General features: G+C 29.9%; 5 protein-coding genes across 6 annotated transcripts; 2 read left to right on the top strand and 3 right to left on the bottom strand.

The window, feature by feature from the left end:
• Positions 1 to 1,455: 1,455 nt before the first annotated feature.
• Positions 1,456 to 4,264, bottom strand: LOC111677725 (uncharacterized protein DDB_G0290685-like). Of its 2 annotated transcripts, XM_046946646.1 has the most exons (4): positions 4,168 to 4,221; positions 2,887 to 4,104; positions 2,394 to 2,823; positions 1,456 to 2,021 (listed from the first exon to the last, which is right to left on the bottom strand). In XM_046946646.1, the coding sequence occupies exons 1-4, from the start codon at positions 4,219 to 4,221 to the stop codon at positions 1,639 to 1,641; spliced, it is 2,085 nt and encodes a 694-aa protein (XP_046802602.1). In that variant the 3' UTR covers positions 1,456 to 1,638. The 2 variants fall into 2 exon arrangements, with proteins under 2 accessions (XP_046802602.1, XP_023294682.2); XM_023438914.2 differs by having other exon boundaries at positions 1,456 to 2,823; positions 4,168 to 4,264.
• Positions 4,265 to 5,522: 1,258 nt separating this feature from the next.
• On the bottom strand, positions 5,523 to 6,309 carry LOC111677728. Its single transcript, XM_023438917.2, has 2 exons — positions 6,212 to 6,309; positions 5,523 to 6,144 (listed from the first exon to the last, which is right to left on the bottom strand). Exons 1-2 carry the CDS (start codon positions 6,263 to 6,265, stop codon positions 5,593 to 5,595), a joined length of 606 nt encoding a protein of 201 aa, XP_023294685.2. The 5' UTR covers positions 6,266 to 6,309; the 3' UTR covers positions 5,523 to 5,592.
• A 2,714-nt stretch (positions 6,310 to 9,023) lies between these two features.
• On the bottom strand, positions 9,024 to 9,970 carry LOC111677729. The gene is made up of 2 exons (XM_023438918.2): positions 9,791 to 9,970; positions 9,024 to 9,727 (listed from the first exon to the last, which is right to left on the bottom strand). Exons 1-2 carry the CDS (start codon positions 9,842 to 9,844, stop codon positions 9,119 to 9,121), a joined length of 663 nt encoding a protein of 220 aa, XP_023294686.1. The 5' UTR covers positions 9,845 to 9,970; the 3' UTR covers positions 9,024 to 9,118.
• Positions 9,971 to 11,513: 1,543 nt separating this feature from the next.
• Positions 11,514 to 12,253, top strand: LOC111677735. Its single transcript, XM_023438924.2, has 2 exons — positions 11,514 to 11,582; positions 11,647 to 12,253. Exons 1-2 carry the CDS (start codon positions 11,529 to 11,531, stop codon positions 12,232 to 12,234), a joined length of 642 nt encoding a protein of 213 aa, XP_023294692.2. The 5' UTR covers positions 11,514 to 11,528; the 3' UTR covers positions 12,235 to 12,253.
• Positions 12,254 to 17,336: 5,083 nt separating this feature from the next.
• Positions 17,337 to 18,035, top strand: LOC111677744. Its single transcript, XM_023438931.2, has 2 exons — positions 17,337 to 17,390; positions 17,457 to 18,035. Exons 1-2 carry the CDS (start codon positions 17,337 to 17,339, stop codon positions 18,033 to 18,035), a joined length of 633 nt encoding a protein of 210 aa, XP_023294699.2.
• Positions 18,036 to 26,109: the final 8,074 nt, after the last annotated feature.

Below are 26,109 nucleotides of genomic sequence, written 5' to 3'. Positions count from 1 at the left end.
TCAAGCATAATGATGAAATTTGACATAGACAAGTTTTTAACAAACCAAAATCTTTTTACAATTTTTTTGAGCAGATTTTTGTTTACATAGATCAGTCATTAAAAATCGAGCTCTTAATTAAACATATATTTAGAATGTTATTAAGGATTTAAAATTGTTTAGTTTTCTTAGTAAAAATCGATTTTCTGTCAAATGTACGAGTGATCGCAAATTGAGCTTGTGATCACAAAAAAAAAAAAAATCCCAGTTAAATGCATATAAGCATTAGGAGAAATTGTGTACTATTCTCAACAAAAAATAGAACCAACAGAAATTTCTTCATTTGATCTACAACGTTGTCGTATTTATTAATTTAAAAACTATGCAAAAATAATTGGAGTACATGATAGAATTAAACTACTTCCCTGTGAACTTTATTGAGTTACATGCTTTTGGAAATGTACTAGTCTCTTTAGAAGTACACTTTACACGTGCGTGCGGTATTGTACCGGTATTTAAGCGGTATCGGTTGCCAATTTTGGTAAAAATCGATTTTGGTCAAATATACGAGTGAGGACAAATCGAGCTTAATTTAATGCATATTTATGAAGTTATTAACGATTTTAGATATTTTACGTTTCTATAAAAAATCGATTTTTGGTCAAATATACGAATAAACACAAATTGAGAGTATTTTCTCAATTAAACGCATATTTACAAAGTTATTAACGATTTAAGATTTTATGAGTTTTTAAACTAAAATTGATTTTTGGTCAAATATACAAATCGAGCTTATTTTCGCATATTTACTAAGTTATTCGATTTTTTGTCAAATTTACGAGTGATCACCGTTTGGGCTTATTTTTTCAATTTAACGAATATTTACGTCGTTATTAACGATTTAAGTTTTCGTGAGTTTTTATATTAAAAATCGATTTTTGTTCAAATATGATCACTCGTATATTTGAACAAAAATCGATTTTTAATATAAAAACTCATGAAAACTTAAATCGTTAATAACGACGTAAATATTCGTTAAATTGAAAAAAATAAGCTCGAGGTTATTTTCTAAATTAAACGCCTATTAACGAAGTTATTAACAATTTAAGATTTTATGAGTTTATGAGTTATATTAAAAATAATTTTTTAATTTAAAAATTTTTGATTCTCCTAAAAGTATACTTGAAAATATGATATTTTAAATTGCTTGTTTTTGACTGTAAGTAGTAAGGGGTTAATTAAAAACTTTTGAAATTCTTTGAGGTGTTAAATTTTTCTACAGCCACAATTTATTAAAAAAAAATTCAGATTAGATGAATAAACAATGTAAAAATTAATAAAAGTGAGGGAGGGAAAGTGTGAGATTATATAAACTATTTTTTTTCATTTGAAATTTTAATGCAAACTAGGGAAAGAAAACGAAAATTTTTAAAATCACTTTCTTCAATAACAAACCATATTTTTTCATACAATTTATTCTTCAAAGTTAAATATAATTTATTTACATTTTTTATAGTAATTAAGTAAGGTTGACCCTTACATTATTGTTAAAATTGAAATTTTCTTTCAATAAACGAAAAAAATCAAAAATTAATGTCTTCACTATTATATCTAAACTCAGACTCCATTGTTGATAGTTAGGTGGTGGTTATTTATTGGTTAATGATCATCTAACTGTTCATTAGAATCTGGTCTGATGTCGCCATGTGGATAATGCTCATCTGGTCGGTTGTCGCCATGTGGACGATGTTCATCAGATCCTTCGTTAGAATCAGGTCCTTGTGGATTATGTTCATCTGATCCTTCGTTAGAATTAGATCCTTGTTGATGATGTTCATCTGATCCCTCATTGGAGTCGGGTCTGTTGTCATCTTGTGGACGATGTTCATCAGATCCTTCGTTAGAGTCAGGTTTATTGTGGTCTTCATGATGATGTTCATGTGATCCTTCATCATTGGAATTAGGGGTGTCGTCACCTTTTTGATGATGTTCACCTGACTCTTCATTGGAATCAGGTTTGTGGTTGCCATCTTGATGTTCACCTGATTCTTCATTCAAACCGGGTCTATTGTCACCTTGGTGATGATGTTCATCTGATCCTTCATTTGATCCAGGTTTGTTGTCGCCATGTGGGTGATGTTCATCAGATCCTTCGTTAGAGTCAGGTTTATTGTGGTCTTCATGATGATGTTCATTTGATCCTTCATCATTGGAACTAGGGGTGTCGTCTCCTTCTTGATGATGTTCATTTGATCCTTCATTGGAATCAGGTTTGTGGTTGCCTTGTTGATGATCGTGATGTTCTCCAGATTCTTCATTGGAGCCGGGTCTGTTGTCACCTTGTTGATGATGTTCATTTGATCCTTCATTGGAATCAGGTTTGTGGTTGCCTTGTTGATGATCTTGATGTTCACCTGATTCTTCATTTGAGCCGGGTCTATTGTCACCTTGTTGATGATGTTCATCTGATCCTTCATTTGATCCAGGTTTGTTGTCGCCATGTGGGCGATGTTCATCTGATCCTTCATTAGAATCGGGTCTGTCACCTTGTGGACGGTGTTCATCTGATCCTTCATTAGAACCAGGTCGATTATCACCATGCTGATGATGTTCATCTGATTCTTCATTAGAATCAGGTCTGTGGTTGTCTTGTGGTTGTTGTTCATCTGATCCTTCATTTGATTCTGGTCTGTTTTCACCATGTGGACGATGTTCATCCGATTCTTCATTGGATGATTCTTCGTTAGAGTCATTGTCGCCAATTTGATGATGTTCACCTGAGTGTTCATTGGAATCATCAGGGAATTGTTCTAATGGTACATCACCATTACTTACAGCTCCAATCTGTAAAAATATTAAATTGTTTTTATTAAAAAAATATTAAATTTAAAAAAAAAATCTACTTACGACTTCAGCAGTATAATCTCCTAGAGACCTAAACAAGCGCTTGAAATACTTTTGTATTCTGGAAATGTCGGCTGGATGTTCCGGTTTATGTTGTGGTGGACGATCGGGTTTACCATGTGGTGGGCGATCAGGTTTATCATGTGGCGGACGATCGGGTTTACCATGTGGTTTATCATGTGGAGGGCGTTCTGGAGGGTGTGGTTTTTCATTTGGAGCTTCAGAAGAAGATTCGGGAGCTTCAGATGTCGATTCGGGAGCTTCAGATGTCGATTCAGGAGCTTCAGATGTTGATTCGGGAGCTGCAGAAGAAGATTCAGGAGCTTCAGAAGATGATTCGGGGGCACTGGAAGATGATTCCTCAGGTGCTGCTGAGGAAGATTCCGGTGCTTCAGTTGACGATGATTCCTCAGGTGCGGCAGAAGAAGATTCAGGCGCTGCGGAGGATGACTCGGGTGCACTGGAAGAAGATTCCTCAGGCGCAGCGGAAGTAGATTCTGGAGCTTCAGAAGATGGTTCTGGAGCTTCAGAAGAAGATTCGGGAGCCTCAGAAGATGATTCAGGAGCAGCAGAAGAAGATTCCTCGGGAGCAGCAGAAGATGATTCAGGAGCAGCAGAAGAAGATTCCTCAGGTGCAGCCGAAGAAGATTCCTCTGGTGCAGCAGAAGATGATTCAGGAGCACTAGAAGAAGATTCCTCAGGCGCTGCCGAAGAAGATTCAGGAGCACTAGAAGAAGATTCCTCTGGTGCAGCAGTAGAGGATTCGGGAGCACTAGAAGAAGATTCCTCAGGCGCTGCAGAAGAAGATTCCTCAGGCGCAGCCGAAGAAGATTCAGGAGCACTAGAAGAAGATTCCTCTGGTGCAGCAGAAGAGGATTCGGGAGCACTAGAAGAAGATTCCTCAGGCGCTGCCGAAGAAGATTCGGGAGCACTAGAAGAAGATTCCTCTGGTGCAGCAGAAGTAGATTCCCCGGGTGCTGCCGAAGATGATTCGGGAGCTTCAGAAGATGATTCAGGAGCAGCAGAAGTAGACTCGGGAGCACCAGAAGACGATTCGGGGGCTATACTTGATGCCTCGGGAGCTTCTGAAGATAATTCTGGAGCATTAGATGATGACTCATTTGCTTCTGAGCTAGAAGCGGGAGCTTCTGATGAAGCACTATCAGCTCCATCGATCAGTTCTAAGGCATTTAAACTAATCGATTTTGAATTGACATTGGCCTTAAAATGATAACTTATTAGAAAAGAAAAATTATAATGTTTAAAATTTTCTATTTAACTTACAGCAAATGCCAACAAAAATATGGCCAATAATAATGCTAAAACCGAAAACTTCATGTTCGACCAAAGTTGAAGTAAGAACTATTAAATTTCAATAAATTACATCAACTTTTTATATTGTTTTTGATAAAGTAAAGGTAAATATTTTTCAAGTACCATTTATAATATATATTTTGTAATAGTTTTTATTTTTTTTACAACATTCGTGGAAAAATTGCAAATAATTGAATGTATTTTTATCATAAGAGGTATTAATTTCCTTTTTTTTTGTTAATAGAAAAATTGAAAAGTAAATTTATAAAATAAAATTTATTAGAAAATGACGTCGTTAAGAATATTGTTACAATTAATTACGTTGTTGATATTAAAAACAATTTAATTAATTAAACATTATTTTTATAAGGAACCAAACTAGTAATATTATGATTGTAGTTTGAATGAAAAAGCTTATGAATGAAATTTGCTTTAAAATAAAATCAAATACTTGTGATTTTTAGGTCTTTATTTTAAATTGTTGTTCTATTATTGAAAAAAAAAAATTTTGCAGTCTAGTGTTATTAGTCATCATTTTTTTGTTATTTAATTTAAATACTTTTGATAAGATATTTCGACTCTTTATATCAAGTGCAACAATTTCAAATTTATTTTGTAATTTTGTAAATAATTTAAAAGAAAGTTAATAGTTCCCTAGATCCACTTAAAACGTGTGTGTCTAGTTATAAGAAGTATTTTCCGTTCTAATTAAATAAATATTATTGAGAAATTTAAAATAGTATTTATTTTGTAACTATTATGCATTCTCATTTTGATTATCGAGGGAATATGTTGATTATTCTGTATCTTCGATTTGATATAAATTTTATAGAAATTTATCTATTTTTCTTAGCAAGTTATATACTGAAAAATTATCCATCAAAATCTGTTAAAAAGTCTCAAATATCGCGATAAACGATTTTCCAAACTTAGATATATAGAAATCCTAATGTTAAAGCTTAGATTCGGACTTAGCGTATATCAAGTACTCTTTATTTTTTTTTAATTTTTTTTCGGCAGTTGCTTTTAGTATTTACACATCAAAAGTTTTAAATTCGTTGTGATAACTGAATTTGTTGTCAAACGATTGTTTAAATTGCGGCAACCAACTATTAATTTCAAAACAAAATCGAATGTTTTAAATTTGTTGTGATAACTAAAGTTGCTGCTAAACGATTGATTCATTTGCAGCAACTAACTATTAATTTCAAACAAAAATGTTGCTAACGCTACTTCATTTTGTGTAACGGAATTTCAGAAAAAAATGGTTGCTGTTATTCCTTACATTTTACGTGAAAAAATTAAGACAATTTTATTGCAAATAAAGAAATTTTTATTTCCAATACTTATAGTGTTTTTATCTAAGGACAAAATTTTGCATTATAGTTTATAAACTTAATGTGTCAACTTAGAGCAAGTTTTGACATTAGATGGGAAGGAGGTAAAGTAATTAGTTAATTCACTAACAGCATTACTGGTGCAAACAGCAGCATCACCGGGTACGGCGGGTACTTTTTTAATAGCTTTCAAAGTACTCTTAATTTGATTTCTCAACGTAAGGAATTGTCTCAATAATTTAATAAAACAGGAGAAAGGAGTAGATGGTTTGCCATTGGTTGATTCATCATTATTACAAACATTCTGATTAAGATGGATAATATTGTTGCAGGTGGTAATCACAGATTGAGCAGCAGTTAAAACATCTTTGAAAGCATTAACAGCATCGCTACCACATCCACGGATATGATCAACAAAATCTTGTGTAGCTCCCTTAATAATAATGACCTGTTTAATGCTACAATTAACACCTTTCAATGAACGCAAAGCAGCCTTTAAAACCCAATAGAAACCGCTGAAAATACTTTGTGTTTCTACTTCAATTATTTCATCGGCAAAAGCTTCATCGATTAACAAGTCGAAAGGTTCAGGTTTTTCAATAGTGGCGGTCTTTAAAAAAGGAATATTTTTATTAAAGTTTTCTTTTAATATAGAAGTTATTATTTAACCAACTTACATTTACTGCAGCAAAGCAGAATACAGCTGCCAAGAGAACAATGGTTACTTTCATTTTGCTTTATAGTTTAATATTAAATAATTAATCAAATTGTCCAAACTTTTATACCAAAAAATTTTCATATTTTTTAAATAATAAACTAATTATGTACATATGTACTAAAATTAAACTAAATACTTGTGTAAACACCTGGGATAATGTCAATCAATTAGTTATTGTTTTGTAAATTTGTTTCAAATATTCTTCTATAATTATTTGTTCACATTAGCTGTTTTATTATCATTAGTCTGTCATTTTTTTTGTTAACAATATCGGGATCTTGACAACATTAAAATCGCTGTCAATTAATACCACATAAAGCTTATTTAATATATAGTTCAGAGAGGTGTATTTAAAATAAATACTTGAGTTTTGACAGTGCATAACAAAAGTTGATTTCTGGTATATAGTTGAGCAAATATTGCAAACAAATAATATAGTATTTGCGGTATTAGAAATTTGAAATAATTAAAAAAATTTATAAATAAGTAATAATAAAACATGGGAATATATATCGTTTTAAACAAGTTCTCCTTCTCTTTAGTCGTTGTCAGTGGAATACCAAATTGGAAATCATTATCCACAGTTGAATCTTGAACTGATCTTTCTGAACGACTGTTGAATGTAAAGATTTCTTGTACTAAAATTAATGTAGTGGAATTAGTTTTAGGTCTTTGCGTCTTGGCTCTCGCACAAGATGTCATAGTGCTTTACATGAACACCTAACGAATCCATCAAAAAAGAGAGGACTTTTTATTTCTAACAGAGAACACATTGTATTTGGTATGAACAGTGTAAACCCAAAACATACCCGGACAAGGAAGGAAAATTCAATGGTATCATTTGTATAAAATACATTACATCCATCGCCAATCAATTCAGCACATTTCTAGTTCATCCGCCATGTTCATAAAAATCGGACACACATACTCCAGGTCCGCATAATCCTACATCCATACCGTGTCATATACATATAACTCCCACTCATTTTCAAAGCAAAGTACTACAGTCATCCCAAAGGAACCTCTCCAATAACAGGGATAATATAAAGTCTGAAACTCTGTAGACTACTGATTCCTGTAATACCAGATTATGTACTTCTCTGTTTCGACTCCATGTCAAATCATTTAAAGCAAAGGCCATGGATACATTTCATCATCACCACTTTATAGTCCTCCATTTCCTGGAATTACAACAACACCAAGATGATGGTCTTTTATTAACATGACCCCGGGTTAGTGTCGAGAAATTTTTTAATGATATAAGATATGTTATCTTGTATTACTTAATAGCTGGTCCGATTGAAAAAAAATTAAAATGAGCTAATTAAGGAAACCCCAGTCGTTTCGAATTTCCGTAACGTCCAATTTGATTTCCTGTTACATTAAAATAATCAATATTTAAATTATTGAGATCTTTTAATATAATATTATAAATATTAACTGGTTCCATAAAAATTGGACTAGACAATATAGCCTAGGTCAGTCTATAGATTATAAACGTATGACCCGTGCATTTTTGAACAAAGTTCTTTCACGCATAATACTAAAACGCTGGACTTTTTATGGATGTGACCTTACCACATATTTTATTTTGACGTGTATTGATAATTTTTGATGAAAAATCGAAAAAATCTTTTCGAAGGATATTACAGGATATTATCCTTTTTAGCATGTAAATGCTAACATTTACTACAGCGTGAACTCAAAATAACGCTCAAAATTTCGAAAAATTAAAAAATCTTTGGACACCGGTGTCCCGTATACGTGATGGAGTTTAACATCTTAATAGCAAACTTTTGACCATTTTGTTAGAACAACTTTAGATTGTTATTGCAGTAGGGAAGTCAATTTTAAATTGTACAAAATGGTTCATTGAATTAAATTGTTAATGACCATGTTCCATGCCATGTAAAGTGACATACCTGGTCTATCAATGTCTAATATTTTCACAAATATTCGATCATTCACATCGGCAAATCAATACATATATACTTGCTTATCCAAATTTAACAAACATTGTTAAATATATTTGCAATGTTTTCACAATTATCACCAATGTTTGATATAAACAAATAATATTATTAATTATAATTAAAGTGGATGTACTTCATAATTAAGTTTGAAGAAAACTTAGTTACTTTCACTATATTTAATAAATGTATTCTTATCTTCAAAAAACTATATTTTAATTATTTTAAAAGCTTTTAATTGGATTGGTTTTTCGCATACCGGTTAACTAACGTTAACTGTTAGATTAAGCTAAAAATTTAAACAAAGATTTTCGTAGTACCAGTTTAGCCAGTATTTTTTTTAAGTTAAAAAACGATTTAGGTTATAACTTGATAATTTAACACAACGGGGCCCAAGAGAACATTGTCTCAGGCGGCTGCCATATTAATATGAAAATTTCATATTTATCCAATCTCCCTACTGTTGCCGAGAGTTCCTCAAGGTGAAAAAACTTCAGTTCATTTTTAGTTCAGTTCTAGTTGAGTTCTAGTTGAGTTCTAGTTCAGTTCTTGTTCAGTTCTAGTTCAGTTCTAGTTCAGTTCTAGTTCAGTTCTAGTTCAGTTCTAGTTCAGTTCTAGTTCAGTTCTAGTTCAGTTCTAGTTCAGTTCTAGTTCAGTTCTAGTTCAGTTCTAGTTCAGTTCTAGTTCAGTTCTAGTTCAGTTCTAGTTCAGTTCTAGTTCAGTTCTAGTTCAGTTCTAGTTCAGTTAGTTAGTTAGCTAAAGATGACATTCAATTGTATTCTAAACATTATCGGTTCGTTATTAATTGCTTTACTTTTTATTTATTATTAATTTACATGAAATACTTTAATTACATTCAAAATAAATTGTATCCCTGATAACAAAATCTCAATTGTTTAATTCTTATTATTAACCAATTTAGAGCAAGTCTTAATATTAGATGGGAATGCAATGAAATAGCCTTCTAAAGTATCAACAGCATTCAATACACATTTGCTGGTATCACCGGGAACTTTCTTGATTTGGTTAATCAATTTAACAGCACGTTTAATTTGTTTATTCAAAGTTTGAAGTTTACGGAACATCTTAACATAACATTTATGAGCATTTTGGGCACCAGAAACAACATTCCAAGTGCGTGATAAAGCCTCATCTTCGTCGACAGTGTTACCACAAACCGATTCGTTAATACCCAAAATATCTTTGCAGGTTTCGATAATGTCATTACAGGCATTAATAAGATTTTGTACCTTTGCGGATACTTCACCACCACAAGCTTTAACATCATCGACAAATTTGATGGCAGCTCCACGTATAACGATAACTTCCTTAATGGTGCAATTGAGACCCTTGAGAGTCCTTAGAACTTTCTTTAACACAAAGTACATGCCAGAGAATAGACCTTGGGGTTCAATTTCCATAATTTCTTCAGCTAACTCCTGAGCAACATATTCATAGTCTTGAACATTTTCATATTCCAAACCAAAATCTCCAGAAGCATTGGCCTATTGTTAAAGCAAATAAAATGAGTTAAATTATTAAAATTTCTTAAAATCGATAGAACTTACAGTAACTGCCACCACGCACAAACCAACAATTAAAGCAAATACGGCGAATTTCATTTTTACTCTCTTTCACTTGTCCTCACAATTGACTATTGATTTATTATTAAATTAGTCTCGCTTTTATATCGTGCTTAAGTATTGAGGATATGTTTTGGTTTTCAGCTGTTATCTTGCATTAGGTTGTTAGTATTCCACTATGTTTTAAATAATCCCTTAAAATATCAATTGCAACAAGTGGTTGGTGTCAATCACTTTTAACGATAAGTCAATATCTTTTTTTAAAACTTTTCTGTTTTTTATAAAATTTATCAAAAATAAACTGTTTGTTGCTGCATTGAAATTCCCGAATAAGTGTCACTTAATTTGATTATATTAAGTGCGTTTTTTCTGCATTTGGTAACTGATAATGTACATTTTTCTATATATCAACGTGGGGGGTTGTTTAGAAAATTGTTAAAGAAAGTAATAATTTTCAAGTCCCAAATTTATACGACGCATTAAAATCGGTGATCGCAAAACTCTATTCATAAGAAATGCTACAACCAGCTCTAGATCTAGACAATTTAGTAAATCAAAATTTTTAATTCTTACATAATTTTAAATTCTTTTAACAAAGGGCTGATATTAAGAAAATAATGAAAATAATTTAAATGTATATTTATTTTTAATCATTTGTACGTTCAATGTTAAATTTGCATAAACAATATTGCGGTCCAATTATTAATTGATAACTAAATTAACTTACTGTCCATTTACCTTAACATTTTGCATAATCAATCAATTGTTTCCTACTGTTTATTATCAATTATAATGAACAATAAATAAATTACTATCTAAAAAATTAAACGATAATCATTTAATTCGAAAACACTCTAATTACCGTATAAAAGTGTCAATAAATCATTTTATTAATATAAGCAAGCAAGTGATTTCGATCAAAATTGAGTTCACAGTATTTTTTTTTTAATTTCCAATATTTTGATTTCTAAATAAAGTTTAACTAAAAATATAAATTTTAGTTAAATTCGAAAATAGTTGAGATCTAATTCAGTTCTAGTTCAGTTCTAGTTCAGTTCTAGTTCAGTTCTAGTTCAGTTCTAGTTCAGTTCTAGTTCAGTTCTAGTTCAGTTCTAGTTCAGTTCTAGTTCAGTTCTAGTTCAGTTCTAGTTCAGTTCTAGTTCAGTTCTAGTTCAGTTCTAGTTCAGTTCTAGTTCAGTTCTAGTTCAGTTCTATTTCAGTTCTAGTTCAGTCCTAGTTCAGTTCTAATTCAGTTCTAGTTCAGTTCTGGTTCAGTTGTGGTTCAGTTCTAGTTCCGTTCAATTTCTCTATTTAATCGATTTCTATGCAGGAAGGCAAAAAAATACTTTTCTTTAAATAAAAACTTTAAAGTACTTTATTTAAAAATGGCATAAGAAATCAATGTATTTTCAAGAGTATTAGATAAAAACAAATAAACATTAGTTCATTACACCTTACTCATGTCAATTAAATAGTACTTGTTGGTAAATCTAGATTTTTCGCGGTTACTTTAAATTAATAAATAAAATCAAGTGTATGTATGTGTTCTGCTAATCACGGAACTACTCAATTGACATTTGGTTTAACTGATATACAAAAAGATATTATTGTAGATAGAATTTACCATTATCAGTTTACTGGCAAAAACTGAAAAGTGTATAAAAGTCCAAAATATTTAGGGAACAACATTATTCAATTGTTAACTCAAGTGATTAGTTGCACAATGAAATTCGCAGTATTTGCCCTCATTGCCAGTTTGTGCCTTGTGGCTGTTGCCGTAAGTTTAAGAGTTTTAAAAATTTCGTAAAGTGGAAATTAAAAGTTAATTATTTTTCAAATAGGCCAAAGCCACTGGAGACTTCATGATCGAAAATGAAGAAATTCAGGAATATGAATATATTGCCCAAGAATTAGCCGATGAAATTATGGAAATTGAACCCCAGACAATTTTTAATGGAATGTACTATGTCTTGAAGAAAGTATTAAAAACCCTCAATGGCGTCAAGTGCACTGTTGAAGAAGTTTTGAGAATCCAAGTTGCTTCTCATACTTTCCTTACCGATATTCATGCCTGCGGTGGTGAAGTTAACCAGAAAGTTCAAAATTTGATCAATGCTGTTAATGATATTATTGAAACTTGCAAGGCTATTATTGGCATTAGCGAAAGTGTCTGCGCTAATGAACAAGGTACCAGAGGTGTTGTTTCGGGTGTGAAAACTTCTCACAAATGTGCTGCCAATATGTTGCGTAAACTTCTTAGATTGAACAAACAAATTAAACGCGCTTTGAAATTGATCTATCAAATCAAGAAGGTTCCCGGTGATACCAGCAAATGTGTTTTAGATGCTGTTGACCAATTGGAAAAATATTTCACTGAATTCCCAGCAAACATTAAAGCCTGCACCAATACTCCCTCTTACCAATCTTAGGTTTATGGAAATTATATTTATGCGAAAGTATATGTTTTAATTAAACAACAATTTAACGATTACTGAAATAAATATACAAAAAAATAATATATGATTTTTTATTTCAAAAAAGAGTAAAGGAATATTTCCATATTCCAATTTTAGTTCAATTTTAATTCAGTTCTACTTTAGTTCTAGTTCACTTCAAGTTCAGTTCTATACTGAAAATAATACATGCTCAACTTTACGAAAAAACAATTTTGTAACTTCTATTTTCGTAATTTTTACAAAAATTTTGTATATAATACGAAATATTATTTAATAAAACCCTTTTCTATTTTTACGAAAACCTTTCGTATTATATTACCTTCGTGAGAAGGGTATAAATGTGCTTCACCTTCGTGAGAAGGGTATAATTAAGTTTGTCATTCCGTTTGTAATTTCTATAATATTATTTTCCGACCCGACAGTCTGTCCGTCTGTGTGTTTGTGGAAATCAGTTTTTAGAGGACCCCAGATATCGGCGATATCCAAATCTTCAATAATTTTGTTAGACGTGCTTTCGAGAAGATCGCTAATTAAAATCAGTCCAATCGGTCCATAAATAACAAAGAGTAAAAATCCGAGACCATCTCTGAAAATTTCATCTAAAATTGAGATTTTTGATGAAATTTGACAGAAATAGCAAAAAACAATAAGGGAACTTTTTCGTTTTTCAAAAGGTACTTTTTAAATTTTCTATAATAGTGTACCTAGAAGTATAAAATTAAGTATATAGAGTCTGAATTAGGTGAGAACACATAAAAGGGAACTTTTTATTACTTTCTTGTTTTTCAAAAGGTACTTTTTGAATATTATATAATACTAGCTATACCCACTGTGCTTCGCTACCCTCATCGTAATGGAATAAAATAAATATCATTATTGTAAATGTATATATATCTGCAATATCAAAAATTCCCCTTTTAGAGAACTCTTTAAGTTTGATTTTATGATTCTAGTCTCAATATTACAGAAAATTAGAAAAAACAGTTGAAGAACGAAAAAGTACCAGACAGTGCCTTTTTATATATTTTCATTAAATCAGGATGACGCATGTTTAATTTTCAACCAGAAACCAAAAAATCGCATAAAGATTTTTATACAATCAGGAAGCTACATGTCCAATTTAATGTTTTTAGGTTCAATATTATAGAAAATTCGAAAAGTATTAGTAAAAGAACAAAAAAGTACAAGAGTATGCTTTTTCAATTTTCGTTCAATTGGGATACTGCGTTTTTAATTTTATGTTTATATATTCAATATTTTAGAAAGCTCTAAAAGTACCAGTACCAGTGAAGTACGAAAAAGTACCAAAGGACCTATTTTATTTAATTTCATGTTCCTAAGTTCCTAAATTTTTATTCACTCAAGTCCCTGATTGCTTTTATAGATTCTAATTAACTCCGGACTCCACATGCTTAATTTCATGTTTCTAGGATCAATATTATCAAAAACACAAAAAGTACCTTTTGAAGAACAAAAAATACCAAAAAGTCCCCTTTTATAGATTCTCATTTACTCCGGGCTCTACATGCTTAATTTCATTTTTTTAGGTTAAATTTTATAGAAAACTCAAAAAGTACCTTTTGTAGAACGAAAAAGTACCAAAAAGTACGCTTTTATAGATTCTCATTTACTACGTGCTCTACATGCTTAATTTCATGTTTCTAGGTTCAATATTATAGAAAATTCAAAAAGTACCAGTCGAAGTACGAAAAAAAAGTCCCCTTTTATAGATTCTCACTTACTCCGGGCTCTACATGCTTAATTTCATGCTTCTAGGTTTAATTTTAAAGAAAACTCAAGAAAATACCTGTGTAGAACGTAAAAGTAACGAAAAGTCTCTTTATTATTAATTTCATGTTTCGATTTCAATATCAAAGAAAACTCAAAAACTACCAGATGGAGAATGAAAAAGTACCAAAAAATATCACTTGGTACCGGGTTTCCAAATAACACCTCATTAGCATATTTAGTGTTTCTAAATCTAAAAATTTTATCTAAATTGGATCATTGTGTTTGAATAAAATCAAATTTCCAGTTTTTACCCCTTTTGGTACTTTTTTTCTACCCATTAACGAAATAAAAATTCTATTCTAAAATGTTGCAACATCGTAGTGGGAGCCCGTTGTTACGTATTTATATGTATATGTTAATAAACCAAAATCAATGTTTTATGAAAAAAGTACCAAAAATAGGTACAATTTTCACCCCTTAAACATCCGAATAACCAAAAAGTACTAAATTTATATTTTTATTTTTTCGTCAAGTTATGAAGGAGTCAAAAATATTGTTTGAATGTTCACTGGTTTAAAAGATACATGGGGTGCAAAAAAGTACCAAAATACAGTTTTTACCTGTTTATTCCCTAAAGGGGCCGAAATTGAAAAAAGTTCCAGACACCTGTCCGCTTATTTTTTAAATGAACGACGATTTAGCTTTAAACTATTTTTGTATCTTTTCTAGTTTAGGAGATATGAGGTTACCGATTTTACCCGTTTTTACCCTTTTTACCCACTAAACATTCGAATTTAAAAAATCCCGTCTTAGTGGATCTATTTGGTGGGAGACCAACCCCCTGTCCAAATTTCAGCTTTAACCGTTTAGGCTGTGCGATGATGAATCAGTCAACCAGTCAGTCAGTAACGTTAGAATTTTATATATATAGATTGAACCTAGGAACATGAAATGAGGTATGTAGATGTACTTTTTCGTTTTTCAAAAGGTACTTTTTGAGTTTCCTATAAATTGAACCCAGAAACATGTAATTAAGTATTAGATTAGATGAAATCAATGTGGATATTTTGGGACTTTTTCGTTCTGCAAAAAGTACTTTTTGAATTATCTCTAATATTGAACCTAGAAACATGAAATTAAGTATGTAGAGTCGGAATTAGTTGAGTACCGGAAAAAGTGGAATTTTTGGTATTTTTTTTTTGTTTTTTAAAAGGTACTTTTTGAATTTTCTATAATATTGAACCTAGAAATATGAAATTATGTATAGTCTGAAAAAGGTGAGAACCCATAAAAGGGAACTACTTGGTACTTCTTCGTTTTTCAAAAGGTACTCTTTTGAATTTTCCATAATATTGAATAACTTGTTGGTACTGACTGTTTTTTAACACACCTAGGTGAAGGGTATATAAGATTCGGCACAGCTGAAAATAACACTCTTACTTGTTTTTTTATTAATTTTTTTTCATAAAAAAAAATTAAAAATGTTCTGTTTTAGTTCAATTCCAATTCACTTTTAGTACAGTGCTAGTTCAGTTTTAGTTCAGTTCTAGTTCAGTTTTAGTTCAGTTTCAGTTCAGTTCTAGTTCAGTTCTAGTTCAGTTCTAGTTCAGTTCTAGTTCAGTTCTAGTTCAGTTCTAGTTCAGTTCTAGTTCAGTTCTAGTTCAGTTCTAGTTCAGTTCTAGTTCAGTTCTAGTTCAGTTCTAGTTCAGTTCTAGTTCAGTTCTAGTTCAGTTCTAGTTCAGTTCTAGTTCAGTTCTAGTTCAGTTCTACTTCAGTTCCAGTTCAGTTCTAGTTCAGATCTAATTCAGATCTAGTTCAGTTCTAGTTCAGTTTTAGTTCAGTTCTAGTTCAATTCTACACTATTTCAAGTTTAAATTGAGAAAATCCAAACATATATTGTGAAACACCAAAATGAATTTCAGAAATCCAATTTAATATTGAGACAAACCAAATTAAATTTAGGAATCGAAATTGTTATAAAAAAACAAATAGAAATTTGAACTTTGAGATAATACGAATTGAAATTGACAAAACATAATAAAATATTGAGAAAACCTAATTTGGATTGAAATTTATAATATTTTAAATCCATATCCTATTTAAACATTTTATAAGAAAAATATTTTCATATAATTTTATACACATTTTAAAATTCTCATTATTATTTATTAAAGTCTTAATTTCAATTTGTAATTTCTCAATATAAATTTGGATTTCTTAATTTAATTTTATTATTTCTAAATATTAGTTTGGATTTCTCAATTTCAAATGGGTTTTTTCTCAATATTAATTTAAATTTCTCAACTTTAATTTGAATTTTATAAATTTTAATTTGAAATTCTCAATATAAGTTTGTATTTTCTCAATTTAAACTAAAATGGTATAGTTTAGTTCGAGTTTAAATTCGGTTAAAGTTCAGTTCTATAGTATGTATTAATGCTCTATCTATTAATGTCGTTCATTAATATGATGTATACTTTAAGTTACAGAAAAAGGTTTTGATTCAATAACATTTCGTATTATACACAAACTTTTTGTAAATATTGCGAAAATGTGGTTACGAAATATTTGTTTGTACAATTCTTTAACTAACGTTTTTTTTAATATTCCACAAACGGTTTAAATTTTTAGATAATTTTTAGCGGATAGTATTGTAATCCGTTTTGTCTCCATAATTGAACCCTGCTAACATTAAAGACTTTTAAATAGTAAAACTAATCATTCTTTCAAAGAATCGCCAGAGAATTTCGGGTCTTGGTGGTACTTACTTAAATATTGGTAATTCTCTTAGCCGGATTTTTACGCCATTTGAAATAAAAATTAATCCTTTAATGCTATAGGGACTATTTACAGGGTTCTAAAGACTTAGGTTCAGTTAGTACATTCTTGAGAATGCTACGATACTGAACGTAGGTTACAAAAACTCAAACCGTTAAACTATATTAAACCTTATTCTGAAATTTAGTTTAAAATATTGTCTCATCTTTCAACAAAAGTGCAGTTCCTAAATAATTTTGTTTGTAAATTCTACTGTGGAAATTTTTATACAAACAGGAAATTTGATATAACAATCAACAGTAACACTTGAATTAAGTTAATCATGGATAATGATTACTTGCCAGTTAAAAAAATAAAAATAAACATTTAATTAACGATAGAAATCGGAGTTCCTGGACAAACATTAAAATATAGAATGCAAACATTTAAATATAGATTCAAAGTTTGACAAAAGATGAAATGATAAGAAAAATAGCAATAAACTAATATGCAGTTTGACTATAAAAGACAACATTATTCAAAGTAGTATCATTAAACAATTGGTTTTCCAAGTGACTTGCATCAAAATGAAATTCTCTGCATTTTTAATTGTGGCCTTTTTGTGCCTTGGGGCTGTAACTGTAAGTAAAAGGACTTTTGAAATAATTTTTTTTTAATATCTAAAATTTTGGATCTTTCCTTAATAGGCCAAATCCACTGGCGATATCATTATTGATGATGAAATAACTCAAGAATATCAATTACTTGCTCAGGATTTAGCCGAGGAAATTATGGAGATTGAAACTCAGGATTTATTTTCTGGCATGTATTCCGTACTAAAGAAAACCCTTACCACTCTTAAAGGCATCAGTTGTACCATCGATGAAGTGTTGAAAATTCAATATGCTGCCCATAAATTCCTTACCGATATTGCTGCCTGTGGTGGTGAAGTCTCTCAAAAAGTACAGAATTTAATTGATGTCGTCAATGATATTATTGAAACGTGCAAGGCTATCATTGGTATCAACGAAAGTGTTTGTGCTAATGGTCAAGGCGCAAGAGGTGTTGTTTCTGGAGTGAAAGTTAGTCACAAATGTGCTTCTAGTTTGTTAAGCAAACTTCTCCGTTTGAGTAATCAAATAGAACGTGCTTTGAAACTGATTGTACAAATTAAGAATGTTCCCGGCGAAAGCAGCAAATGTGTCCTTAAGGCCGTTGATACATTGGAAAAGTATTTCACTGAGTTTCCAGCCAATATTAAGGTTTGCTCCAAGTTGACTAGTTAAATTGAAGGAATATGATGATGTTTTAGTTTCAAATACATAATCGATAATATAAATCTATAGCAAGCAAAAAATTTACTTGTTTTTTTTTTATTTTAATAGCAGTGTGGTTTAAAAGTTGATTTAAGGAGTCAATACATCGAATGTTGAAATTAACTAACTAAAGGCCAATCTTTAGGTGAAGGATTACATTAAAATTATTTCTCGAAAGTTGTTTATGAGTACTCAATTAGTCAATTTTGTTTAAGCGCCCAATAGAGGTGGTTAAAACTTCTCACCTTCGTGAGAAGGGTATATATAAGTTTGTCATTCCGTTTGTAATTTCTATAATATAATTTTCCGACCTTATAAAGTATATATATTCAGGATCCTTATTGATAGCGGAGTCGATTAAGCCATGTCCGTCTGTCTATCTGTATGTTTGTTGAAATCAGTTTTTAGAGGACTCCAGATATCAGCGAGATCCAAATCTTCAATAATTCTGTTAGTCATGCTTTCGGGAAGATCGCTATTTAAAATCAGCAAAATCGGTCCATAAATAACGGAGAAAAAGTGAACTGTTTGGTACTTTTTCGTTTTTCAAAAGGTACTTTTTGAGTTTTCTATAATAATGAACTTAGAAATTAAGTATGTAAAGCCCGGATTAGACGAGAACAAACCAATACTTAATTGATTAAAACAAAAGTGTGTTTTTAAAGTTATGTGATTTTTATTATTTAAAAATTTTGATGTTAACAATTCAAACGTCACTTAAATTCTAAATTCTTATTACAATATTTGGCTCTTTTATATGATTTAAAAATAACGGTAAGACTAGTTTAAAATAATGAAAAATAACGATGATATAATTTAAAAGAAAATAGTTGATAATTTTGGATAATAGAAAATATAAATTAAAGTTAAAGCTAAATATGAATTAAAGTAAGTAACAATGAATTAAGTAATAAGAAGAATTAAAGTTAAATTAAGGAATGTAAATATAGAGAGATAAAGAAAGTATTAGGGTAGCTCGTAAACATGTAACTCCCCCACACTTTGAGTACACATTACTCCTGGAATGTGGAAGTTTAGATTCACTTTTCAAGTATTTTAAATATTAGTTAAACAATGATTTTTAATTAAAAATATACATATAAATTCTTATAAACTAATTGTACATATTATATATTACAATATATTATATTGTGTTTGATTAATTAAATGATTTGTCCTTTCTTTTTAGCCTTTTATTTAGTTTTCGAATAATTTCTGCCAGTGATTTTTCTATCAAACTTTACATCTGGTATTTCATTTTGGTATTTAAAAATTCTTTTAACAATCTGTCTATCTCTTTTACAATTATTTTCATCAATAAAATGTGTGTTCTTTTTTTCTTTAACTTGTTTTATTATATATTTTGGTTTTTGTTTCAAATTCTGAAATCCAAGATTCTTTACTAATTCTCTCTCTGTATATTCATGACAATCTTCTCTATTTTCATTAATTTTCCTAATTCTATCAATCTTTTGTCCATGAATTTTCTTATGCAACGTATCCCATACTGATTTATCCACTTTGTTGTGAAGTAAGTCATTAGGCTTATATCCCGTTGTGCTATGTATGGAATCATTATAGATTTCTACAGATTTATATACAAGAGCTTTATCATCTAAGTCATTATCCTTTCGATCCAATTTAAACAGTCTTATATGTTCATTCAATGTCAAATGGAACCGTTCTATATCCGAGTTCCCAGTGTGTGTATTCGGAGATGTGAAGTGAAATTCGACATCTTCTGCATTCAAAAAATTTCTGATAAATGCTGTGTTGAATTCATTGTCAGCAATTATCTTTCCTGGTTTTCCTAAAACGGAGAATCTTTCCCTTAGTTTTTCAACAATAGTTATGGAATTTTTGTCGCTCATATAATGTATTGAAACATGTTTCGAGAGTTTATCAATACAAGTTAAAAAAGTTGTCCGCTTGTTCAAAAACCATATATCGACATGAATTATCCTGTTCGATTGAATAGGTGTTTCCGTAACACACAGCTTTGTCTTTATAGGCCTTCTATCAAATTTACACATATTACATATAGTACAATTATTAATAAATTTATGAATTTCCCTTTTCAGATTAGGATAGTATATCTTATCTTTCAACTCCAGAAATGTTTCCTCTATCCCTCTATGATTCTTATCATTGTGATATTTTGCAATTATTTCCAAAAGATTCTCTATATCATATATATCCTTAATAAATGTGGAGCAACGTAAAAATTTCATTTCCGGTAAATTTGAAAAATAATGAACTATCGTCTGTTGGAGATTTCTGTAAAGTTCAAAATTTTCACAAAAAATTGCCACTGTTCCTTTTATAGGAAAAATCTGTCTCAAAAAATCTAGTACTTTTTCTTCAAAATACTCCTTTAACGTTATTATATGTCTAGTTTTGTTATCGTATAAAGTAAGTTTTTCATAATTATACTTTTTTCCTAACATCACTACAATCTGATTTTTAAATATATTGATTGGAGATTCCGAAATAAGAATATGGTCGTTCAAGTTTTCCTTTCCACTGTGAATTGTAGCTCTGTCAGTATTTACATTTTCCTCATTTTCCATTAAGACATTTATTTCTACACGACTAAGAAAATCTGCAACCTGATTTGTTTTTCCCTTAATGTACTCAATTTCAAAGTCATATTCATTTAATAGAATTTTCCATCTTTGTAATTTCATATTAGGCTCCTTTAAAGAACTAAGCCACACAAGTGGTCGATGATCAGTCTGTACTTTAAATTTCCGTCCAAATAAATAGGGTCTGAAATATTTAATTGACCACACAATCGCTAACAATTCTTTTTCTATTGCGCTATAATTAAGCTCATGCTGGTTCAGTGTCCTTGACGAATAAGCGATTGGATGTCCGTCTTGCGATAAAACCGCACCTAAGGCCTCATTACTGGCATCTGTTGTCAAAACAAACATTTTGTCAAAGTTTGGAAAAGACAAGACTGGAGTAGTACATAAAATTTTCTTTAATTTGTTAAAGGAATCAATGTAATTCTGATTATTCACATCTATATGTGAACCTTTTTTTAAATATGAAATCATTGGTAGTGCAATTTGGCTGTAATCTTTTATAAATTTCCTGTAGAAACCAGTTAAGCCTAGAAAGGATCTTATTTCCTTAATTGTCCTTGGAAGTGATATTTTCTGTATTACAGAAATCTTACCAGGGTTTGGTTTAATCCCATCAGGGGTTATAATATGACCAAGATATTCTGACTCGTGTTTAAAGAAATTGCATTTGTCTACCTGTACTTTTAGGTTATAGTCAGAGATTCTCTGAAAAATTTTCCTCAATGACAATATGTGCTCTTGAAGAGAGGTCGAGAATACCAGAATATCGTCTAAATAGACTACACATATATTATTAATGTAATCCTGCAAAACTTCGTTCATCATTCTCTGAAATGACGCTGGGGCATTTTTCAAGCCAAAAGGCATTCTTGTAAATTCGTAATGACCGGTTGAAGTAGAAAATGCTGTTTTATGCCTATCCTCTGGTAATATAGGGATTTGATGAAATCCTTTAGCCAAATCGATAGTGCTAAAATATTGAGAGCTTCCTAATTTTGAAAATAAATCTTCCATATTAGGAATGGGAAATTTGTCCTCTATCGTGACGTTATTTAATTTTCTATAGTCTACTACTACTCTCCATTTTACCCTACCTGAATTATCAACTTTCTTGGGTACAACCCAAATTGGAGCATTGTATGGACTACATGATTTGGTTACTATTCCCGACTTTAACATTTCATCTACCTGTTTTTCAACCTCATCCTTGTGAATTTGTGGAAAACGATATGTTTTCGAATATACCGGAATATCATTAATTGTTGGTATCCTATGCCTATATTTAATTACGGAAGATAAATTATCACCTTCTATATAAAATACATTTTCAAAATTCTTGATTAATTTTGTTAATCCCTTAACCTCCTCACTATTTAAATTTTCCGTTTTTAATTTCTCTGTCAAATATTCCATTCTAGGTTCATTAAAATTCACATCTATTACTGTGGATTCCAAATACGATTTATCATTTTCATCATATTCTATAGAAGAATTTTCATATACTAGTGGAATTTTAGCATTTGAAGTTATCAATAAATTCTCCTTTAAATCAATTTTCGCTCCTAATGGTTTCAAAATATTACATCCCAAAATACCATCGAAATCACTAAATATTTCCGTTTCCAACATTTCAATTTTGGCACAAGGCGTATTAAATTCCTTAAAAAGAGGAATTGTTATTTTTGAAGTTGTCGCAGTTTTAGAACAAATAGTGTTAAGTATTATTGGATTTTCAAGTTCTGTTCTAAAAGAACTATGAAATAAGCCTCTCCTTATCAGTGTAGTACCAGATCCTGTATCTAATAATAATTTAATTGGTATGGTCCTCGTTTGGAGAACTATACAGGGTAGAGCTCTTCGGCCTGTAATTGAAAATTTGAAACCTGAATGTTGCTAATGTCCATTCTATCTGAGCTATTAATACTAGACTGTTGAGACCTACCAGTATGAATGTTTACAGGGTTATTGTCAATATTATTGCTATTATTAAAATTCCGAGATATTCTACGATTTTGAAAATTTCCTGTGTTATCCTGTACGTTTCGTGAACTCTGAAAATTATCATTATATTGATTTGAAAAATGATTTGGGTTATCGTTGCCTTGGCGAAAATTATCATTATTGGGAATAAATCTATTATTATTCTGCAAAAATTGATTGGAATTAGGATTGTAAGATTGTGAATAAGATTGAGAATTAGCAAATTTTCCATTACGATTATGATTAAAATTTTTATTCTTGTTATTGTCCGGATTGTATACATTTTGAAAATTTGATTTTCTTGTATAAAAATATTCAGTTTCCACTAGTATTTCTTTAGCTTTTAATAATGAATGGGGATTTCTAGAATTCAATACTAATTTTGGTTCATTAGGCAGTTTTGATATAAAAATTTTCAATACCATATTTTCATTATTCTTACAACTATACCATTGCTCGTTTTCTCTATCTATACTTGTTTTCAAATTTAATTTTGTTAGTAATTTTAACATGTACTCGTAAAAATCACTGACATCATTTCTAAACTCTGCAACTTTTATTTTATTAATAATACTCTCTATACTTTCTGATATGTTAAAATTAATTCTTAATAATACCTTAATCTCTTCCCATCTAGTTGGATTATTGTTATTAATAAGAGCGATATTTGCCCTTGATATGATTTTGTTTCTTACTCTTAAATCAAATAAAACAAGTAGAGATGCATCAACAAATTTACGAATCTCCTCAACATGTTTCGTAAACATTTCCAAGTCCTCTGTTCTCCCATCGAATTCGGGTACACCTTCCAAGAGATCAAACGCATTGAAGGCCATGATTGCAATATTGTGTTATTGTTGTTGTGATGAATTACTTTTTGCTGATGTTCTTTAACAATGTAATGATTGCTAATGCTGGAGCTAGTTGTTGTTGTTTTTCATCAAAGTGATGATTGTTGTTAACTTTGGAGCAAGTGATGCTTTTTCTTGCTTTCTTTGCCTTTAATGTTTTGTTGTCATTTTTTTTTTTTTTTTTTTTTTTCTTAATTTTGCTTTATGATATGTATTTTTTGTTTAACCTTGAATGTCGTAAAATCTTTTGTTACTGATTACCATTAGTTTGTTGTTGTTATAATTGATTTCAAGTATTAGGAAAAAAAAATCTTTACTTGTTTTGACCTTGAAACAATATGAATTTACTTTAAATTTTAGATTTTGTTTTATTATTGCAACATTTTACTTTTATTTTGCACTTGTTATTGTTTTATAAAAAAAGTTCATCAAATTTTTAGTTCACAAAACTATATAGTTCATATATTTATTGTTTTAATTTTTGTGTTTGTTAATAATTTATTTAAATTTCAAAAAAAATCTTTCCACACTTTTATTGTTTTAATTTTTTGATGACAATTTGTTTTTTTTTTTTTTTAATTGTCAATAGTTTTTTATAAAGATCACTGAAGTTTGTAGTTATCTTTTTTTAATAATATTCTTTTGTTTGGACAAATGATTTAAAATTTGCCAAAGAATATTTTATAAAATTGTTTATAGTTAATTTTTTATTTAGAAAAACTTTTAATGAAAATTCACTTATGGAATTTCAGTTTTTATTAATAATTTAACTTGGTTCGTAGACCGACTGCGCCACTTAATTGATTAAAACAAAAGTGTGTTTTTAAAGTTATGTGATTTTTATTATTTAAAAATTTTGATGTTAACAATTCAAACGTCACTTAAATTCTAAATTCTTATTACAATATTTGGCTCTTTTATATGATTTAAAAATAACGGTAAGACTAGTTTAAAATAATGAAAAATAACGATGATATAATTTAAAAGAAAATAGTTGATAATTTTGGATAATAGAAAATATAAATTAAAGTTAAAGCTAAATATGAATTAAAGTAAGTAACAATGAATTAAGTAATAAGAAGAATTAAAGTTAAATTAAGGAATGTAAATATAGAGAGATAAAGAAAGTATTAGGGTAGCTCGTAAACATGTAACTCAATGGGCATTTTTTAGTACTTTTTCGTTATGCAAAAGGCAATTTTTTAATTTTCTATAATATTGAACCTAGAAACATGAAAGTAGGTATGTAGAGTCGTAATTAGTTGAGAACCGAAAAAAGTAAACTTATTGGTATTTTTTTTAAAGGTACCTTTTCGATTTTGCTATAATATTGAATCTACAAACATAAAATTAAGTATGTTGAGCCCGAAGTTAGTGATGTGAAAGAGGAGTTTTTGATATTGAGCCCGAAGTTAGTGATGTGAAAGAGGAGTTTTTGATACCGACTGTTTTTTTTAACACACCATGGTGAAGGGTATATAAGATTCGGCACAGCCTAATATTCAACTCTTACTTGTTTTAGTTTTAAGTTTTCATTAATTTTCATATTATATTTACAATTGTCTTCTTCTTTTTTGATACCAAACAATGATGTTTTCTGTTGTTTTGTATGGCAACACTGCGCAGTTTAATCTTGAGCCTCCAAAACATCAATAGGGATTAACACCAGAATCAATTTATTTTTATATTAATTAATCTGATTATTAACTAACTAACTAACTAACTAACTAACTAACTAACTAACTAACTAACTAACTAACTAACTAACCAACTAACGAACTAACTAACTAATTATTTTCTGATCAGATTTTAAAACAGTTGACTTTCGAATAATCGAACAATTGACTTTTTGTCGAAAAAAGTCGAAAAGTCGAAGTCGACTATTTTGTTCCAAAAACTCGAATTTCGTCTGTGAAAAAAGTCGTCTTTGTTAATAAAAGTTGAAATAAGTCGAAAAGTCGAAAAATCGGAAAAAGTCGAAAAATCGAAAATTGTAGAAACAAGTCAAAAATAGTCGAAAATTTTAAAAGAAGTGGAAAAATGTCAAAAACTCTAAAATAGTCGAAAAGCTCGAAAAAGTAAAAAAATAGTCGGAAAAAATCGAAAATAGTCAAAAAGTCGAAAAAATCGAAAAGTCGAAAAATGTCGAAAAGTCGAAAACTCGAAAATTGTAGAAACAAGTCAAAAATAGTCGTAAATTTTAAAAAAAGTAGAAAAAATGTCAAAAACTTTAAAATAGTCGAAAAAACTCGAAAAAAGTCAAAAAAAGTCGAAAAGTCGACTATTTATAAAATACTTATAGTCTTAAAGCGGACTTTTAATTAAATGAAAAAGGTCGAAAAGTCGAAAAATCGACTTTTCATAAAATGCAGAAGGTAGAAAAGTCGACCTTTATCTAAATGAAAAAAGCCGACTTTTCGTTTCAACTATAGAACCCTAGTTGAAATATCCTAAATATACTTCAAAATGATTCGAAACTGATTAAAAATGGCAAAATATGACTCCAAACAGCTACAAAAATAAGGCGGAACTGATCAGAGGTATGACTTATAACAGAAGTCGCGGGTATGTATGTATCATTTATGGTCAGAAAATGTGCTCATATGTGATCATTTAAATCGT

The sequence above is a fragment of the Lucilia cuprina genome, chromosome 3, assembly GCF_022045245.1.
Source record: "Lucilia cuprina isolate Lc7/37 chromosome 3, ASM2204524v1, whole genome shotgun sequence".
Lineage (NCBI taxonomy): Eukaryota > Metazoa > Arthropoda > Insecta > Diptera > Calliphoridae > Lucilia > Lucilia cuprina.
Note: the sequence above shows the minus strand (reverse complement) of the source record. Positions and strands in the feature narration are given on the sequence as shown.

What these genes read in the sequence shown, in the direction of transcription:
- LOC111677735 (XM_023438924.2), top strand. Translation starts at nt 11,529, where the DNA reads ATGAAATTCGCAGTATTTGCCCTCATTGCCAGTTTGTGCCTTGTGGCT. An exon ending in TGTGCCTTGTGGCTGTTGCC is followed by an intron (nt 11,583 to 11,646) that starts GTAAGTTTAAGA and finishes TTTTTCAAATAG; the next exon opens with GCCAAAGCCACTGGAGACTT.
- LOC111677728 (XM_023438917.2), bottom strand. Translation starts at nt 6,265, where the DNA reads ATGAAAGTAACCATTGTTCTCTTGGCAGCTGTATTCTGCTTTGCTGCA. An exon ending in TCTGCTTTGCTGCAGTAAAT is followed by an intron (nt 6,145 to 6,211) that starts GTAAGTTGGTTA and finishes CCTTTTTTAAAG; the next exon opens with ACCGCCACTATTGAAAAACC.
- LOC111677744 (XM_023438931.2), top strand. Translation starts at nt 17,337, where the DNA reads ATGAAATTCTCTGCATTTTTAATTGTGGCCTTTTTGTGCCTTGGGGCT. An exon ending in TGTGCCTTGGGGCTGTAACT is followed by an intron (nt 17,391 to 17,456) that starts GTAAGTAAAAGG and finishes TTTCCTTAATAG; the next exon opens with GCCAAATCCACTGGCGATAT.
- LOC111677729 (XM_023438918.2), bottom strand. Translation starts at nt 9,844, where the DNA reads ATGAAATTCGCCGTATTTGCTTTAATTGTTGGTTTGTGCGTGGTGGCA. An exon ending in TGTGCGTGGTGGCAGTTACT is followed by an intron (nt 9,728 to 9,790) that starts GTAAGTTCTATC and finishes CTTTAACAATAG; the next exon opens with GCCAATGCTTCTGGAGATTT.
- LOC111677725 (XM_023438914.2), bottom strand. Translation starts at nt 4,221, where the DNA reads ATGAAGTTTTCGGTTTTAGCATTATTATTGGCCATATTTTTGTTGGCA. An exon ending in TATTTTTGTTGGCATTTGCT is followed by an intron (nt 4,105 to 4,167) that starts GTAAGTTAAATA and finishes TATCATTTTAAG; the next exon opens with GCCAATGTCAATTCAAAATC. An exon ending in GAGATTATACTGCTGAAGTC is followed by an intron (nt 2,824 to 2,886) that starts GTAAGTAGATTT and finishes ATATTTTTACAG; the next exon opens with ATTGGAGCTGTAAGTAATGG.